Below are 17,368 nucleotides of genomic sequence, written 5' to 3' on the forward strand. Positions count from 1 at the left end.
TTTCATACTTCTTTTGCGGTTTCGTATTTGTCATGCAACTTTTAGCAAAAGGTCTTGTTAGTTGACACTCACATGTAGTTTGTGAGAATAACCAAAATAACGGTGATCGGAGATTGAGGCTGAAAGAGATGATGAAACATTGAGATGAATGGTGGAAGGTCTGTCACACTATCATCATTTGCTGCTCTTTAACCTGATTGACAAATGGTTGCATGATAAGAGTTTGTTGCACATCTTATACCTTACACATCATGTATAATATTTGATAAACAGTTTAACCTTGGAAGCATCTTACTGAAGAGATCTTGGTTTGAAATGGAAATGGGATCCTTGGTACCACCGTATAATTGGTCAAGTTTCCAGTAAGAGCTCCGAGCAAGTGGCAGGACAATCGGCTTAAAACTTTCAAGTCGAAGGAGCTTACTGTGTGATGTCTGGTGTGTGTCTCCTATCCCAGCTAGCGTTTAAAATGCAGTTGCGTGCTTTGTACGTTCCCAATACTGAAGTCTAGTCCAAAATTGCATGCGCAACCCCTTTTCAATGAGGCTGAAAGAAGATTCAAAAGTGGTAGAGCCCCTTAAGTGAATCTTCAACATTTGCAAGAAGCATGTCCAAGGAAAATGTAACGTACAAAAGTTGGTTGGAGAAAATTTTTCTGGATTGTAGAAAACCCTGACATTGTAGATAAATGGCCTCTGAATGGAAACAAAGACGCTCTGTCTACAGTATGCTGCACATGTTGCATGGCATGTTTTTGTGTGTGTGTGTGTGTGGGAGAGAGAGAGAGAGAGAGAGCACCACAGCAATGTTGTTAAAATCAGCATCCGTCTGTCTGATTCAACCGACTTGTAATTTTGCATTGAATTGGCTCATTTTTATTAGATAAACTATCCTATTCAAATGCAGACATGGCATAATTTTAGCTTTCTATTTAATCTTTTATGTTTTCAAATCTATCAGTACTGGTTTTGGTATTTGATTTTTTTTTTTTACTTTTTTTTTTTTAAATTTGATCAGTTTGAAAAATGATTGAGGCTTCCTGATTCTGATTTGATTTGGCCCATTTCCTGATTCTTTCTCGGTACCAATTTGGTTCAAACATTGATTTTATTAGCATTGCACCGAAGAACATAACTAGCCTTGGAGGCCAGATTGATGGCGGACCTGCTCTTCTTTGCTCACGAATATTCATCCTTTTACTTGCCTTTGTCGAATCCAGTTACAGTGAATGCCATGTTTGAGAGCTCATTCAGTGAGACCCCAAACCCAATACTCATCTGAAAGTGAATGACTTACTGACTTTCACCTTTTCCGATTATTGGCAAATTTTCGCTTTACTTCTTGCCTTCTGGGGCATTTCTATGTAATGATGGCCATTTTTTCCATGTGGCAGTAATGACTATCTCGACATCTAATTTTCTTTTTCAAGCACACACATAAAAGCACATTATGATGCTAGAGAAAAAGATGGAAGCGTTTCAGGGAATCTGCCTTGGGCGCAGATCTGCTGTCTAATATGAGAAATTCTGTGAATTTTCACCAAAATTTTGATGAGATGTAATGAACTCGAAAAAGGAAATAGAAAGGCAGAAAACAGAGAGTATTGGGCTTGCTGATGATCTGCCATCAAAATCTGCCCTTCCGCATGCGTTCTTAATGTGCTTGCTGATGATCATCTAGTTGTCTCATTCATGAAGATGAAATCATATCAGAGACAATTAGATGACCATCAGCAAAGCAAATTTAGAAGGCAGCTCGCCTTCTTTTTTCTTCGGATCTTTGAGGACATGAATAGGATCTTCCACATCGCCTTTGCAGGTGGGAGTTTTCTGATATAACTGGCGAAAGATATCCTCCCCATCAAGAACGCCTTTATATTATATGCAAGATAGAGAAAGAAGCCTGTCAGAGAATATTCTCCAACAAGTATTCCTCATACAAAAGGGCATATACTCAAGAATAAACCATAAGTGGGGAACCCCAAACATTTTTAAATGTTAATGAAATAGCAAATGTACATAATTTTTTGCTTAAAACAGATTTGCGATACAGTAGTCAGTTACCCAGTAAATTAGCATATGGACGCGGTTTTTTCTTTTGGGGAATCTACATAGATCCGCGGCTCTCCTTTGCCCCCATTATCAATCTTAATGCAATGAACGGGGAAAAAACGAAGAAATATTTATTGAAAGAGAACTACATAACCAATTCCGAAGTCACAGAGAATGTCTGTCAATAATTTTTTGGGCCAAGGTTTTTGCCGTTGTTTTGTGCGAAAAAAAAGAGCAGAAGCACGAAGACTTATAGAGCCTGGAAAACATTAAAGAGCTGCCAAATAAAAAAAATAATGTGGTTTCTAGTGTTTTTCGAGGTATTTAAAGTAGAAAAAAACATGTTCAAAACCTAAAAATTACTAAAAAAATTAATATCTTAGAAAGTTCGAATATTTTCGAGATGTTTACATTTTAGTCGATATTTGAGGACTACACGATATCTTGCCCGTATGCTTGGATTCGAATGGTGATAAACATCAAATACTGCAAAATGTCAAAGATAGTCGCGACCGAGGAATCTCACCTCACCTGAGAAACAGGCAAGTTTGGTTTTGGAGTTCATACCCAATACAGTACTAGCTTGAATTCACAGAGAACCGCAGGCTGATGCCACCAGTTAGAGGAAGAAGCCAGTACAGTGGAAACCGATAGCCCAGCAGATGCAGCATGTTTCCAGAGAAGAAGACCCAGATGAGAGATTTTCCAGGTAAACATTGAGATAGATATGGTAATTTAAGACACATGGCAGACCAGTCCTTCCAGGAATTTGCATCAGATAGAAACAACTCGTCGAAGAGAACACATTATCAGGGGTTCTCTAACAACAAACCCAAACACAAGCGCAGTTCAGTGTTGCTTCTATATTACATGATTAAACAGTCTTGAGAATAAAACCAAACTGGAACGCGTTTTACTGAAAGACAAGCACCTCCAACATGATTATATAACCAAGGCATGCCCTAGTTGCCGCTCCCACCAAAAAGGTATCCCAGAGAGGATCCACCACCGGGAGCCGCGTGAACTTTTGTGGAAGGCCGATCCTGAGTTCATCAAATTGCAAAGAGTTAGCAATGAAAGATCGTGGAAGAAAGAAATAACGTGAAAGCATGGTAAGGCACTCTAGCATTGATCACAATGGGATCAAGTGAAATTATGCTGAGTCAAAGGTCAGCGAGATGATTCCAATACAAGTGAAGAAAATGCAGCTTGCTTCTTCTAGCTCAGCCCACATGAAGCTTATTTGGCCCGTCAGTGGAACTTCAGAAATAAGAAGCTAGCACATAAGCAACGCTATCTTTTCATTTAAAGGAACACCCAAGCCAGAGAAGCAGAGTTTTTACCAAATCCAGAATTAACACTTCAATTGTGTACTTGATCTATTGAATAGCATATAAAGGAGATCACGAAGCTTTGATACACTTTCTACAGAAAATCGATGAGTCTGAGATTGTTACTTCAGCAATGAAACGTACCGTTATGAAGTTTCCACTGTTTTGGCCATCTGCACGGTAATAATTGCTAGAATGATTTGAATGAATCCCAGCAGGAATCTGATTCACGCTGTCCAATTGTGGAACAGAAGCAGTTGGTTTCGGGGTGGGTCCATTGGCTACAACTGAGTTGGGTTTCTGGACAGGTTGGGCATGGTTTGGGGCAGGCTTGGGTGATTCACCACTTCCAAACAGATAACCGAGAGAACTCTGTCCACCTCCACTGCTCACTCCACGACCCATCGTTATCTTTCTATTAACACACCCTGAATCTGCAAAGATTCCCCAAATATAAGGCTGGTACTGCAACATTGTCATCCCGTAAACAGAAAAGAAATATTGTCTAGCAGACAACAATACAAGTTTATCTGAACCTTAATTGAAAATCAGAATCCTTAACAAGGTTAAGTACAACCACACTAGGAATATATTGGAACATCTCAAGAAGATGGCACCAGCACATCCACCATAAACACTTGTCAAAACATATCTGGAGAAACCAGATGAGATTTACCACAAATACAACAATTCCATCAACAAAAAGTACTAAACCATAACCAAAATGCATAATTTTATAGCGACAGTTCTGTGAAGACTTTTATGACAAAGAAAAGTTGCTGAAAACAATGCCAGAGAGACAATTTGGATAATACATCTATGATCTATCAACTATGAGCAGATCGTGTCAGCTCCTAACCTATAACCAAGCTCGATATGCTCTGTTAACACTAAAAACGGAATGAACAAGTGGGCCTCCCTGACATAATAATAGTACAACAACTACATATAAAGGATGCAGATGGAAAAGGCTGGTTTTTCATGGTAGAGAAATGTGTGGAAAGAGGGATTTAGTGACATGGTTGGACGGATGGTTACACTAACACAACCAGTGGATCTCAGGTTCAGTCTGGGCTACCCTCATCTTGAATATCAGGAACAAGAATCTCCAAAGACGTCTGAAATAGTTTCCAACCAAACTAATATCTGCACAATACCAACTTAATGAAAAATAAAACAATGAGGCTCTCACTTGGACTTCTTGAGGGATTAAACCAACCTACTATACAACAGTATCGACTATACCATTGTTTTACTAAACAGAACCTAACAATCATTGTCAAACTAGATTTCATGCAGTGGTGCATCACTAAATCATGGCACTATTCTGTCCGCAACTGGCCAAAGTTTCTGTAGCCGTAATGCCTGCGCAGGCAAAGATTGATAGCGAGAATGTGAATGCTTGCTTCATTCTGTCAATAAATAATAAACTACAAGCAAGCAACAAAAGGCATCCAGTGGTTAGTTCTACCAAGTAAATAACTGACTCTGTTTGATAAAGCTCCATCAGTAAAAGATGAACAGGATGCAAGACAGAAATTACAATATGAAAAAAGTTAAAAACTGAAAATAGCTGGAGCTGTCAAGCTGAATACTGACACATTGTTGACTTAAATAACCAATCCTCCAATTGCTCAGGATGTTAGATATTCATGGAAGCAAGCACTATCTGTTCTTGGGGTTTCTAATGGATTCTTTTCAAATTTTTAAATAAGTTTATGATTGCCCATTTGAAATACAGCTACTACAGCTTCCTCGAGCATACATGGTCCATCACCCCCTTAATCATACATCTGGTCCTCCCTGCTATAGCCCAAAATCTACATGTTGGACCTGTGAGATGGGCTTGCAATGGTTCTGATGGAACAAATCAAGTTCGTCAAAACTCATAAGGTTCAAATTGTTGACTGTCCATTGTACTGTTACTTATGCTGTTAAGTGAACAACCAAGCCTCCATGTCCTGAGTCACCTGGGCATTTAAGTAAGGTCCCAGTATCTGCATCTGCATACCGGCACAGCAAAAAGGGTACGGGTACACATATGGGTACTTTCTGAATCAGAACCGATCCAAAGGACTTACTTTTGATTTAAATTGTTTCTAGCTCAGCTATTATTATGCTTTTGCAGGTTATTGGTCATTATCATGTATTTTTCTATTTGTATTACTTGTCTACTTAAATTTCGCTTTAATTTTGAATTCTTTGAGGGATTTTGCATATATATATATATATATATATATATATATATATATATATATATATATATATATATATATGCCCATACCGTATCTCCATACCCTTTACCTGAACCTGTACCTGCATACATGTGACTTAGCTCCAAGCACTTTCAGGAGCTATTATTATGCTTTTGCAGGTTATTGGTCATTATCATGTATTTTTCTATTTGTATTACTTGTCTACTTAAATTTCGCTTTAATTTTGAATTCTTTGAGGGATTTTGCATATATATATATATATATATATATATATATATATGCCCATACCGTATCTCCATACCCTTTACCTGAACCTGTACCTGCATACATGTGACTTAGCTCCAAGCACTTTCAGGGAGTGGACGAAGGTATGGAGAAGTTCAAAACTTTGGGTAGTCAGATTTGCAGAGGTCAGCACAGGAATGATTTTTCTGCTTTCCATATATCATTTTCATCACAACAACAACCCTTATTTAGTTCCATCCAGTCCAACTTTTGATCATTTATTTCAACAAATTCTAATAATTTGTCAAGTTATATGATTAATGCTTCTTCAAAAGCTCTCGTGCTTCCCAACTTCAAGTCTGATAAAAAGACTTACAAAAAAAGGAACTTTTAAAGCTTATGATCCATTAAACCACATTTTAACTTTGACATATATATTGAAAATTGAATAGGAAGCTGCCTCAATCTTTCACTTACACCATAAAGAAGAATCAACATGTCTACAAAACTCACTTTGTTTGCTGCTAACACAGAAAGGTAAACCTCAAGAACTCAGTTTTTAAAACTATTTACTGAAGACATCTTCAGGGGTTACAGGAAACTGGAAAAGCAATAACCATGGTTCTCCAAATCGGAAACATTTATCCAATTCCATTTTTGGTGCAAACACAAAAGACTATCTCAAAACTCTTTGAGCTCATTTTTTCACCTGAAAAGCCGCTATTAGAGTGGCTGCCAAGCTGCAGCCATTTCCCAGTACAAGCAGCTAAAAGCACCTTAGAATTTAAGTTTTTCCAAATAAGGAGACAGATAATCTACTAACGCCTGCAATTCTTATTCTTCTCAAAATGATGGTGGAACCAACACATGGTCTCTCCTAGATAATACAACTACATCATTCAACCATACACTTCAGTTTCTGATCACAGCCACACTGTCAAGGAATAAAAACTGCAGAAGAAGTATTTCTTAAGTTGGGGATTTTTTTTTCACATTGATTTAACAACAAGAAGTTATCTAAGACCCAGAAGCAGAGACTCATTTCAATTAAAGGATTCATCCTGATCTTAAAATATGCATGAAACACAGTTCGTGCACATGAAAAAACAGGAAACAAATCAATAATGAAATCACAAATGTGGCAACAAGTTTCTGAAGCTTATATTCACAAGCAATAATTAAAATTTAAACATGTTGAGTTGAAAGTTGAGCATCGCAAGATTCACAAAGTTACTGCAACAAGTTAGATAGCCAGATATCAAATACAGATGTAAGTTGGGAAAAATGAACAAGCAGAAGAGGTGGTTGTGATCCCATGTTGCAAGCCAAAATGCTTAACTCCATTCTGAGCTTAAATTTTTCACAGATAGTTAGTACTAAGCTATAAACAGTTAATTCTACAGCTACATAGTTAGGAACCCAATTTGCAATAAGAAAATAAACGTTTCAAAACCTTAGGAAGCTCAGCTTCATTCAACAAGCCACAAGCATGTAGGAGACAAAAAAGAGCATCATGATAGAAGTGTTAGTCCCATTGAAAATCAGAAAAGACTTCAAGTACGCATACCAATTAGAGAAAAACAAAAAACAAGGAGTCTGAATAAAGCTTTTCAAGTAGCCATGGCCAATGGCGACTGCTAACACAAAATGGAGAACTTCCTTTGTCATAAATTTTCTGTTGGGATTAGAACAACCGCAAAAGCACGAAACAAATTTATTTAATAAGTGCCAAATCAGAAGCTGGGTTCATATTTATGTCATGGATATAGTTGAAGATGCAGGAGTAGGTCCATTTCTGATGAATCCTTTATCACTTCTTGACACTTGACAGGAATTTTAGCCATTAAGAACAAAAGAGTAAATTCTAAGTAGAAGTTCAATAAGAGTTGGCTGTTGAGAACTTGAAACATGAAAATCAAGTTTTATAATTGTGAGGCAGGTTATCTAGGTTCTAGGTTGAGGAGGATTACAGAACTAGGAATCTTTAACAGAAATTTGGAGGTGCCCATTCCTGGTAAATCTCTTTCTCCCTCTCTCTCACTCTGCCCTTTCCAATAACTTTCTCTTCTCCTTTTTCAAGGGCTGTCTGTTCCACTTTTATACAAGGGGATAAGTATAAATGGGTAAATGCAATATCCATGTTGAATATGCCAACTGATATCATTAAAATTTAAATAATAAAATACAGAAGTGCTAACTACATTTCATCCACTTTTACTTTCTATGCTTGCTCTGTGCATGCTGGAAGTTGTTTCATTTTTATTCACATGAAACATATATCAACACTAAGGATGCAATTTCTCACCCATAATACTTTAATCCTCCCTTGAGGGAACTTCTCTTTCCTTTTTTGGAGTCGCTTACTTCACTTTTGTAGAAGGGGATAAATACAGCATGAGGGCAATGCAACATCCATCATATTGTTAACATGCAAACAGAAAGTCTTGGTTACACACATACACACATTCAAACATATATTATCCTTTTTCTTTCCTTTCTCAAATACCTTCCTTTTCCCCTTTCTGGGGGCTGCCTGTTCCATTTTTATGGAAGCAAATAGGTATACAATGAGGCAAATGCAGTATTCATGCTACATGCTACATTCTACCTTATGTTGTTAAAATTTAGACAAAGAAGCTTTGATTACATAGTATGTGCACTTTTACTTTCTAAGCTCTGCGCTAATGGAAGTTGTTTCAATTGGTTTGTGTTGAACATATATAAGCAGCAAGGCTGCCATTTTGCTACCAAAAATACTATAATCCTCCGATTCATGACTCATAAGTACACCTTAATGTCTTTTTGTTAATCCAAAATGTGTACGAAACTAAGAATAAGGCGTCACTGTCAAGCACCCAATGCACTTTACAACTAGGACTAAGAACAAAATCAATTTAAATTTTAAACTAGGTAGTGAATATTTTTTTCCAAAAAAAAGATAAGTAACTTAAAGCTCTTCGATTATGAAATAGCAGGTGTACGTGCACTGAAAAAATTAACTATACCATGTAGTACGAGAGAGAACATGTAGGGAAATAGCAACAGCAATAGCAGTGGCATTTGTGTAACATTATTTAAGGAAGAAAAATTGCACGTAGCAGCATAGTTCAAAATGGGAACCTAGCATGTGCCTGTTACACATTCTAAGAAGGGCTGGTAGACAATTCATTAACAGAATCGTCGGCATCCACGGAGAATTGCTATTATATGAGAAAAAGTCATAGTAACGATAAGCATGACGGTGCACCTCGTGCGATAATGAAGAATGGGAATATTTGAAAAAAAAAGCGACACGGCTTAAAAGGCATACAGGAAAGAGGAAAAAGGGTAGCTCAAGCTTAAGAACACTTTAGATACTAAACACCGAAAAATTGTTCCACATGATCCTCTCTCAGATTGCACAAATGACCTTAATATCTATTCCCAGGCACCACAGCTTAAGGAAACCAAAAGTTTGCACTCACATAAGCACGTGGAAACTAATCGTTAAGAAACTACAAGGACTCTAACAACTCAGTAAAGCCTCTACTTTTTTACCTTGCTAAAGAATACGAACAAATAAACCATTATAACCACAATCCGTGGCCTGATCTATAGAAAACCACGAAATCAATCCACAGCCACCACAAAACTCCGACCAATGCACAACAAAAAGTAAAAGCATCCGCCAGCAAACAGCAGATCTAAACCCCAATATGAGCTTCATTAAAGATATCAGTGTCAAAACCTCTGGAATGCACAGTATACCCCAGTTCAAAGGCAAATTCCACAAATCATTGCACAAAACTTCACAGTATGCTAGGATCGAAAACGAGATCCAAGATACCGCAATCGAAGAACCGTTAAGGAAAAAAGAAAAGAAGATCTGTACCTCTGGTTCCCCTAGGGCAGTGCAGAGAGAGAGAGAGAGAGAGAGAGAGAGAGAGAGAAGGTCTTCCTCCGAGGAGGAAGAGGAAGAAGGGAGGGCAGTAGGAAGGAGTGGGGGAGGAGCAGGAAGAGCCAGAGTGGTATTTATACCGTCCAGGGAGCGGACAAGGGAATGACGGGAAAGAAATAAAAAAAGAAACGCAAAGAAAAAGCAGAAGTGGGCAGCGCGGCAATTTACCGATAACCCAAATCCTAGAAGCAAAATGACAAAAGTAGCTCCATTTGTGTACGGAAATGGTATTTTACCGGTTTTTACAGAGCCGCAAAGGAACCGAACCGAGTTGCCGGTAGATATTCGAATTTAGGAACAAAGGGAAGCGGCCTTCAATTTTGATTTTATAACTAAAATTTTAGAAAAGAAAAATTTCCCTTCAGATTAGAATTGAAATGAAAATGTCAGTTGTAGTCTTTTTTCTGAATTTATATTTCAAAATTAAAAATGATGTGTTTGATAGAACATGAATGTCAGTTCTAGTCTTGTCTTGTGAATTTATATTTTAAAATTAAAAAGGATGCATTTGATAAAACATGAATTAAATTATAAAAATGATGAATTAAAGCCAATATGGTGTGTATCCTAAAGAAAAATGCAAAAAGTTCTAAAATGTTATATTCATAATTCCACTCTCTTAAAATAGAATGGCAATTCTAGACTTTTGAATCAAGAATAAGCTTATAATTTCAAAATCAAAATTCTTTGATTGATAACATAATTTTCATTTCATAAAAAAAAGAAAATAATTTTAGGATTTCATAATTTCAACCACATCAAACACCTCGAAGTCAGAATCTAGGTTGGCCTTACTCGAACTCAGAGGACCTGGTTAAGCTCTGTCCAAAGTATGACTCATATGGTAAAAGAGTGAAGTTCAAGAAGACCGGCTTTACTCTTTAAGTTTGATTATCAAGCTGGTAAAGTTATATATATATATATAAAATAATAAAATTTAAATTTTAAAACAGAAAATAAGTTAGAAATCTCTAAAAAAATAGCTTCCCTCCATATACAAGAGCCAAAGCCTCCGAAACTTAGCCCTCCATCCAATCGCACAAAATGTCGGATGGACGTGATCTAAAACACATAGTGATCGATCACATCAGACAGTGTGATGTGAGAAGCCGGAAGAACATGGAAGGAAAAATCCAAGGATCTTAAAGATACCATACACATACGGAAAAAATTATCTCAACCTCAATATCAAGATGATATATAGTTATATACCCATAGAGTGAGATAAAAAAATTAATACCAACAAATTTTAAGAAAAAAAAATTCCTGCAATGCTCAACTGCTTTTTCATCATCTTCTACAGTAGAGGGAATCTATCTTACCAAATGTTTTTTCCTAAGATGAGGCAAGAAGAATATTGTAAGGCTGACGCATTTAATGCTTCTTTGACAAAGATATTGAAAAATAATTAATCCTTTGCTTTAACGCTTCAATGCTCATCCCGAGAGAATAATGTCTCCGTCACGCCGTCCACTCAAAGAGATGCTAAATTTGAGGTCCCAAGCAGTTTATAACTTTTCCACCTTATTTTTATTTTCCCTTTTATAGTTACATATATTTGAAATTTTGAATAATGTCTACAAAATTGGTTGATAAAAGTTGGTGATCAAAGCTCACCCTCAATTTAAAAAAAGGAAACAGTTTAAAATTTTTATCATTACCAAAATAATTTTAAGAAATTTCTGTTCAATTTCTTCAATGAAAAGGATTTTTCCAGACAAAGCCACCCTGTTTTTTAAATCTCCTTGTCTATTTTGTAGACAGCCTGTTGCTGGATGCTGCATAATGATTTTAAAAAGTTTAAAACTGCCATTAAGAATGTTCGGGTACATGGGCATTAAATATAGTTTACACATAGTTTATAGTTTTTATCAATAGTGTATGATATTATTAATATTATATTTTAATTTTTAACCATCTAACAATATCTCTCAAACCACTCTACCCGGTTTTCATTGGGCATATGTTGGGGATTCCCCTTTTATATATATATATATATATGCTAAAAACTACTGTGGAAAGTATATTTGTGATGGTCAGATGCTTGATCATGGTTTTAAGCATCAAAATATGCCTTCTATAACATTTTTTAGGAACATAAAATAAAAAATAATCACCGGGCCGTAGAGGTAGTTGGCTGATTTGAATTCTCATTTTTTTCTTTCTCTTATATATATATATATATATATTAGAAAATCCAAAAAAGTGAAGCAAAATCTATGTTTTTTATACATGCATTTAGGTAGTTAAATAAATTTTGCCACAAAAAAAAGGAACAGAAAATGTAAAAATTGTAAAGAATACACATCAACGCACCTATCAAGCTGTTTATGCAATTTAGACGACGGATTGCACCAATACGACTCTCTTCTTTTACGATCAATCATTTTCAGGTTGAGATTTAAACATCGGTAGGTGACCAACGAATCAAACAGTATGCCACGAAAGATCAATTCATTGTGGTAGCTAGCTTTCTACTTTCCCGCTTCTGGTAAGGTGAACTTCTGAGCATCACCAAGTTGATGGAACATTTCGAGTTAAAATTTCAACCATCCGATGCTTCAAATCAACAGACAGAAGATCTGCAACTCCATGAAAGATGTTTTTCATCTACCTGTATTCACAACTAAGAAAGATAAGGTAATTGGCCATGGTTTGTTAGATATCACCTCAGTTAGATGTGAGTTGAGATGAAGAAATGATGGAGGAAACAACAATCCGGCGTACAGGCAGGTGTGGGCACGGTGGGCTGCGCAACGAGTCGAGCCAGGTCGACTATGACTTGAACTCATTCTCCAATGAGCTTGACTCGTTTATAAATGAGTTGAGCTCGAGGATTTCAAATGTATGCTTGAAATGTTAAACGTTGAACCCAACTCTTCTAAACTAAGCTTGGCTCGAATATATAATGAATCTTGAATTCTAATAAGTGAATAATTAAACTAGTAGCAACTAAATGAGTTTAAAGAGTTAAATGAAATAAGACATGTTTAATAGAAATAAGTTAAATGAGTTAAAAGAGCTGAACTCGAGCTCGACATTTACAATTGAGTTGAGCTCAAGCTTGTTCTATCAAGTTCGAGCTTGAGTTTTCTAAGTCGAGTTGACCTGGGTCACCTTGAGCTCGACTCAGCTCATGTTTTAGCCAAATAGTCATTTATTTCACACGGTGCTCTAGAAATAGTGGAGTTCTCGTTTCACTACTAAGTAGTAAGACAAACACTCAATGAACTGAAGCACCTTTTTTCTTTTTTCAGAAAACTAGAACAATTTTTTTTTATGTATGGTGACCTCCATAATACTTGTCTTAGTGAAAGTTTTATTGAGATTTTAAACGGTCTTCCATTTTTAAAAATTTTAAAAAGTTTTAGAAAGCGTTTGATGAGAACAAACATCATGTTCTTCAACACAAATTAGTGAAATATATGTTTTTGAATAGGCCACAAGGATGGAGCTAAAAAATTCTAGTTAAGGAGCAATAGGCATAAAATTTAAATGTTTTTAAGGGGCATCAATATATAAATAAAAATTTGATTAGAAATATCAATATAAAAATAAGATTTTTTTTTTGGGGTTAGTGTGGGCAATAGCCCACACCTGCCTCCACTTTTTATAGATTATCGACACATTTAAGACATAACCTGTCCCCTTCTTAGGTTCTTTACAGGAACATGTTATTTCTGTTTTGTCCCTCCAACAAACAATTTAAGTTTTAGAAACTGACTAGAAAATCAGATTCCTTCACAAAATGACAATGTCATCTTGACATCTCCAACATTTCATTGTTGAATATGCAAATAATATTTATACACACATCATGTTTTATAAATCTATAACATAAAGAACAATAATGTTCTTCTTAACAAACACTTTCTTATTCCAACTTTGGGCTGTTAAATGATAATAAATATGACAAGCCAAGTCTGGAACTCTATTTAAGAAAAAAAAAATTGTGAAGTACTAGATTGTGCAAATGATTATTTGCTGGAAAAAATTGCAATGTTTGTTTGAAGGGAACTCGTCAAAACAAGCAAGGGCCCATTTTTTTAGAAAATTAGAATAAGGTTGGTTCCAGATAAGCGTACTCGATACCTGACTCAGCTTGGGCCCAGACCCGAGCCTGCCTGAGAAACTGATAGACAACTTATTGGACCCACCTGGGTTAGATTGACTAAGTTCGATTAGGCTGGATAAGACATTTTTAATATTATTTTTGTTTATATATATATATATATATATAATTATATATATTTTATTATGGCTACTTTTATTTTATATTAGAATATATATTTTCTATTTGTAATCGGGTCACACCGGGCTGAGCCCGAGCTGCGGTCACCTTTATCGAGTCGGCCGGATCGGTGGACCCAAAACGAGCATTCGGTAATTGCCGAATAAGTTGAGGGAGGAATTGGGTATTTGGCAGGAAACCTGGCCGGCAGGTCAAAGATCCCGCGGTCGTCGCGCGCACGTACTGGAGCGTGCGACCGAGAGTAGTCGACCAAGGGTATTTTTGTCATATAAAAAGTATTTATGCAGTCCACGGGAGCAGCTGGAACACAAATGACCGAAATCTCCCTCGCTTACGAGAATGACCAAACCGTCCTCGTCGACGAACCGGAATCTCACGCTCAGCTAAGCGCGTAAGGCACATCCACGTAGGGGTAATATCGTCAATCTCATTCAAATAGAAATCAGCTTGCGGGACCCACGTAAGGACAGGCGAACCACCGCCACCTCGTTTTGAAGAGTGGGATTGTACAATGGATCGGGTCTAGTGGCAAGATTTGAGTTTGGATCTGGATCTGTTATACCGGACACACGTTCATGGAATAGCAACCGATCCACTTTGTGGCGGATAAGGGTTTGAACTGGAACCTGGCCCGTCAATGAAACAGCATAACTGTTATCAAATCTTATGTACCACATAAATCAAGAACAATAACTAGACCTCTTAACTTCTTATAAAAAATATTTTAAACAACATATTAACATTCTAACGTGTTTATAAATACTAATTCAACACATTATATGTTTTAGTTCAAGTTGTTTTTAAGGAAATAATTGATTTTTATATTATTAAAAGTTTGAAGTTATAAGAGCCATTCATTTTTTGAGTGTTATCGAAACATGTTAAACTCAAACAATTATTTAGTGCATGATTCGTATCAAAACATTACTGAGATCATATTTATGCAGTTGAATTATAATAAAAAGTATTTTAGTAATCAATGTGAAGTGGTTTGGGACCACCTATATATATGTGTGTGTGTATGTTACCCTTAAGTGTATAATCATCTTGGCCATTGTATTTTTTAGGATGAAAAACTGAGAAAAAAATCAAGAAAAAAAGAGATGATATTTTAACAACTTTTTTTCTTTGATTTTCTTTTAGCTTTCTATCTCGAAAAGATCAACGTCCAAATTATTTTTTACGGATCATGCAAGAACCCTATCTCTTTTTTTATTAACTTTTTCTCAGCCTTCTATCTAGGGAAGATCAACAACAGTCAAGATGATTCTTACCTGTCATGTACTTAAAGGTCACATACCTACCAATTTTTCATATATTGAAAGCAACATGCCAACCTCAATTGCTCGATGAAGGTGTTTTTTTTTTTTTTTTTTTTGGTGGTGATGGAACAAACTTTCTTCCCAGGTCCGATCCATGTCCCCACAAGTTGGCACACCGTGCCTAGATAGGTTGCCAGTGAGATGTCGGACCTGCTGGCATTTCATGTATTTAGATATTTCTGATCCGATCTGGTTACGTCTTTTGCTGTAAAACCTCAAAGGGCATCTCTTCAAAGGACTAGGGGCATTTTGGTCATTTTTATAATAAGTTACTTTTTTGCCCTCCACTTTTGTTCTTATAAGGGACATTTTTAGTTTTCTCACTATTTCTTGATAGGGGCAATTTGGTCCTTGCAAGCACTAATACACCCACAACAATTGAATCTCAAAACCTTTTATAGGACAACCTAGACTCTTAGGCTTAGCTTGCCCTATGCATGGGTCTGACAGTGTGCCTCCAACTAGTGTGAGTGGGTCGCTGTCATCTGCTTAGATATCTGCATTCATTTTAGGACCAATAGTCGCCATATTAAACATTCATAATGTTCTTAAAAGCATGCTCCTATCTTGGGTGAGCGCGTCACATGGTTTTATGCTCTTGAGCAAGCGACAAAGTCTCTCAACCTAGGTCGTGGTTTCGCATGTAGAATTGATTGCTATTAGTGTACATTTGTGCGAACGCCTCGGCCGCTTGTGTTGAGAATGGTTGGTTGGACAAGACCAACTGGGAGTGAGGATGTCAGATCTGTTTCAGAAGATGATTGACTGATTGGCCCTTGCATGGTTTGAAGCTAAGAACATGGCCTTGGTAGGTCAATCACAAATGATGTGTGTCTGGTATGGATTTGTTCAGTAGTGTGAATGAACTCAACTACATAGTGGGCAAGTGGTTTCTTCTAATTCAAATAGAATTACCTGACAACAATCTGAAAGGTAGTATTTCTCTCTGCCTGACACATTTTAATGGCTGTGACCATTGAAAAGGACCTTTTTTTTGCTTCCATTTGGACTAATATTAAGTAGAAACATATAAAATAACATTATCTTCGTTTCTTTAGAGAATTCCATGCTGCTTCTATATATTAAGTTCCCGTTAATTAGTGACAAAGCCAGAAAATTTGAACAAAGGGGTGCTTACTTTAGCGGGTTGGGTACTTATGGGGCATTGACATGAGTTTGGTGTGGGTATCATATCTGGCTGGACCCAGATGCAGCTCCTTGCTAATAACAAATTTCAAGAACTGGTGTTGGCTGGCGTGGGCACTACTAGCCAGCCCATATATAGCTCCGCTACTGCCGTGAATATTCTTTCAGTATGCTTCTTGAATCTCATGTGCATGATTTTCTCTTTATTTTCTTGAAAATTTCTTAAAAAGAAGCTCTATATATCACAATTTTTTGTTTGATAATGAGATTTGTGACTATAATTTCAACTGCAATCCTTTTCTTTCTTGTCAGCAACTGTCCTATTCTTGTGCCAATTGACAAGGACGTCGTTACAGTCCTCGCTAGTTGACAAACAAGGCCCTTCAATCTTAGTAAGCAATTTCATATTCTTGTGCTTATACTCTGCTGGCAAAGTCTTGTCGTACAAACCCAAGCAACTATCATCATCTTTGTGTAACATTTTGTGCACATTTCATGCGTAGAACTAGTGGCCAAAAAAGCTTGCTAGCAAGCACGTGAAAAAAAAGATTGTAAGAATATGAAATTGTCCACATCCTGAAGCAGCCTTGAACCCCAAAGGTGGATAAAAGGGAGAGGCATCGAATGGCCAAAGTATGTGAAAGTTGATGCCGCATTTGATCCCAATATCTATAATTTTCCCTTTCTAAAGAGAGGAAACTACCCAATCAAGGTTCCGTTGATTGCAAGAAAGATCATTTGTAGCCACAAGATATCGAGTAAAAATTTGAGAAGTTCACTGGTATGGAACATCATGGAAAGGTGAGAAAAGCTTATGAAAGCTGCCTAACAATGGCTAGTTTAGATTGTAACAAATGAAACTTCTAGGACTTGTACTTTGATTTTCTG

At 36.6% G+C, this 17,368-nt stretch overlaps 1 protein-coding gene across 1 annotated transcript; it reads right to left on the bottom strand.

The window, feature by feature from the left end:
* Positions 1-2,747: 2,747 nt before the first annotated feature.
* Positions 2,748-9,860, bottom strand: LOC116258871 (protein SPIRAL1-like 2). The gene is made up of 3 exons (XM_031636307.2): positions 9,695-9,860; positions 3,527-3,816; positions 2,748-3,094 (listed from the first exon to the last, which is right to left on the bottom strand). The coding sequence occupies exons 2-3, from the start codon at positions 3,785-3,787 to the stop codon at positions 3,014-3,016; spliced, it is 342 nt and encodes a 113-aa protein (XP_031492167.1). The 5' UTR covers positions 3,788-3,816; positions 9,695-9,860; the 3' UTR covers positions 2,748-3,013.
* Between the last annotated feature and the right edge of the window lie 7,508 nt (positions 9,861-17,368).

The sequence above is a fragment of the Nymphaea colorata genome, chromosome 8 (genome assembly GCF_008831285.2).
Source record: "Nymphaea colorata isolate Beijing-Zhang1983 chromosome 8, ASM883128v2, whole genome shotgun sequence".
NCBI lineage: Eukaryota > Viridiplantae > Streptophyta > Magnoliopsida > Nymphaeales > Nymphaeaceae > Nymphaea > Nymphaea colorata.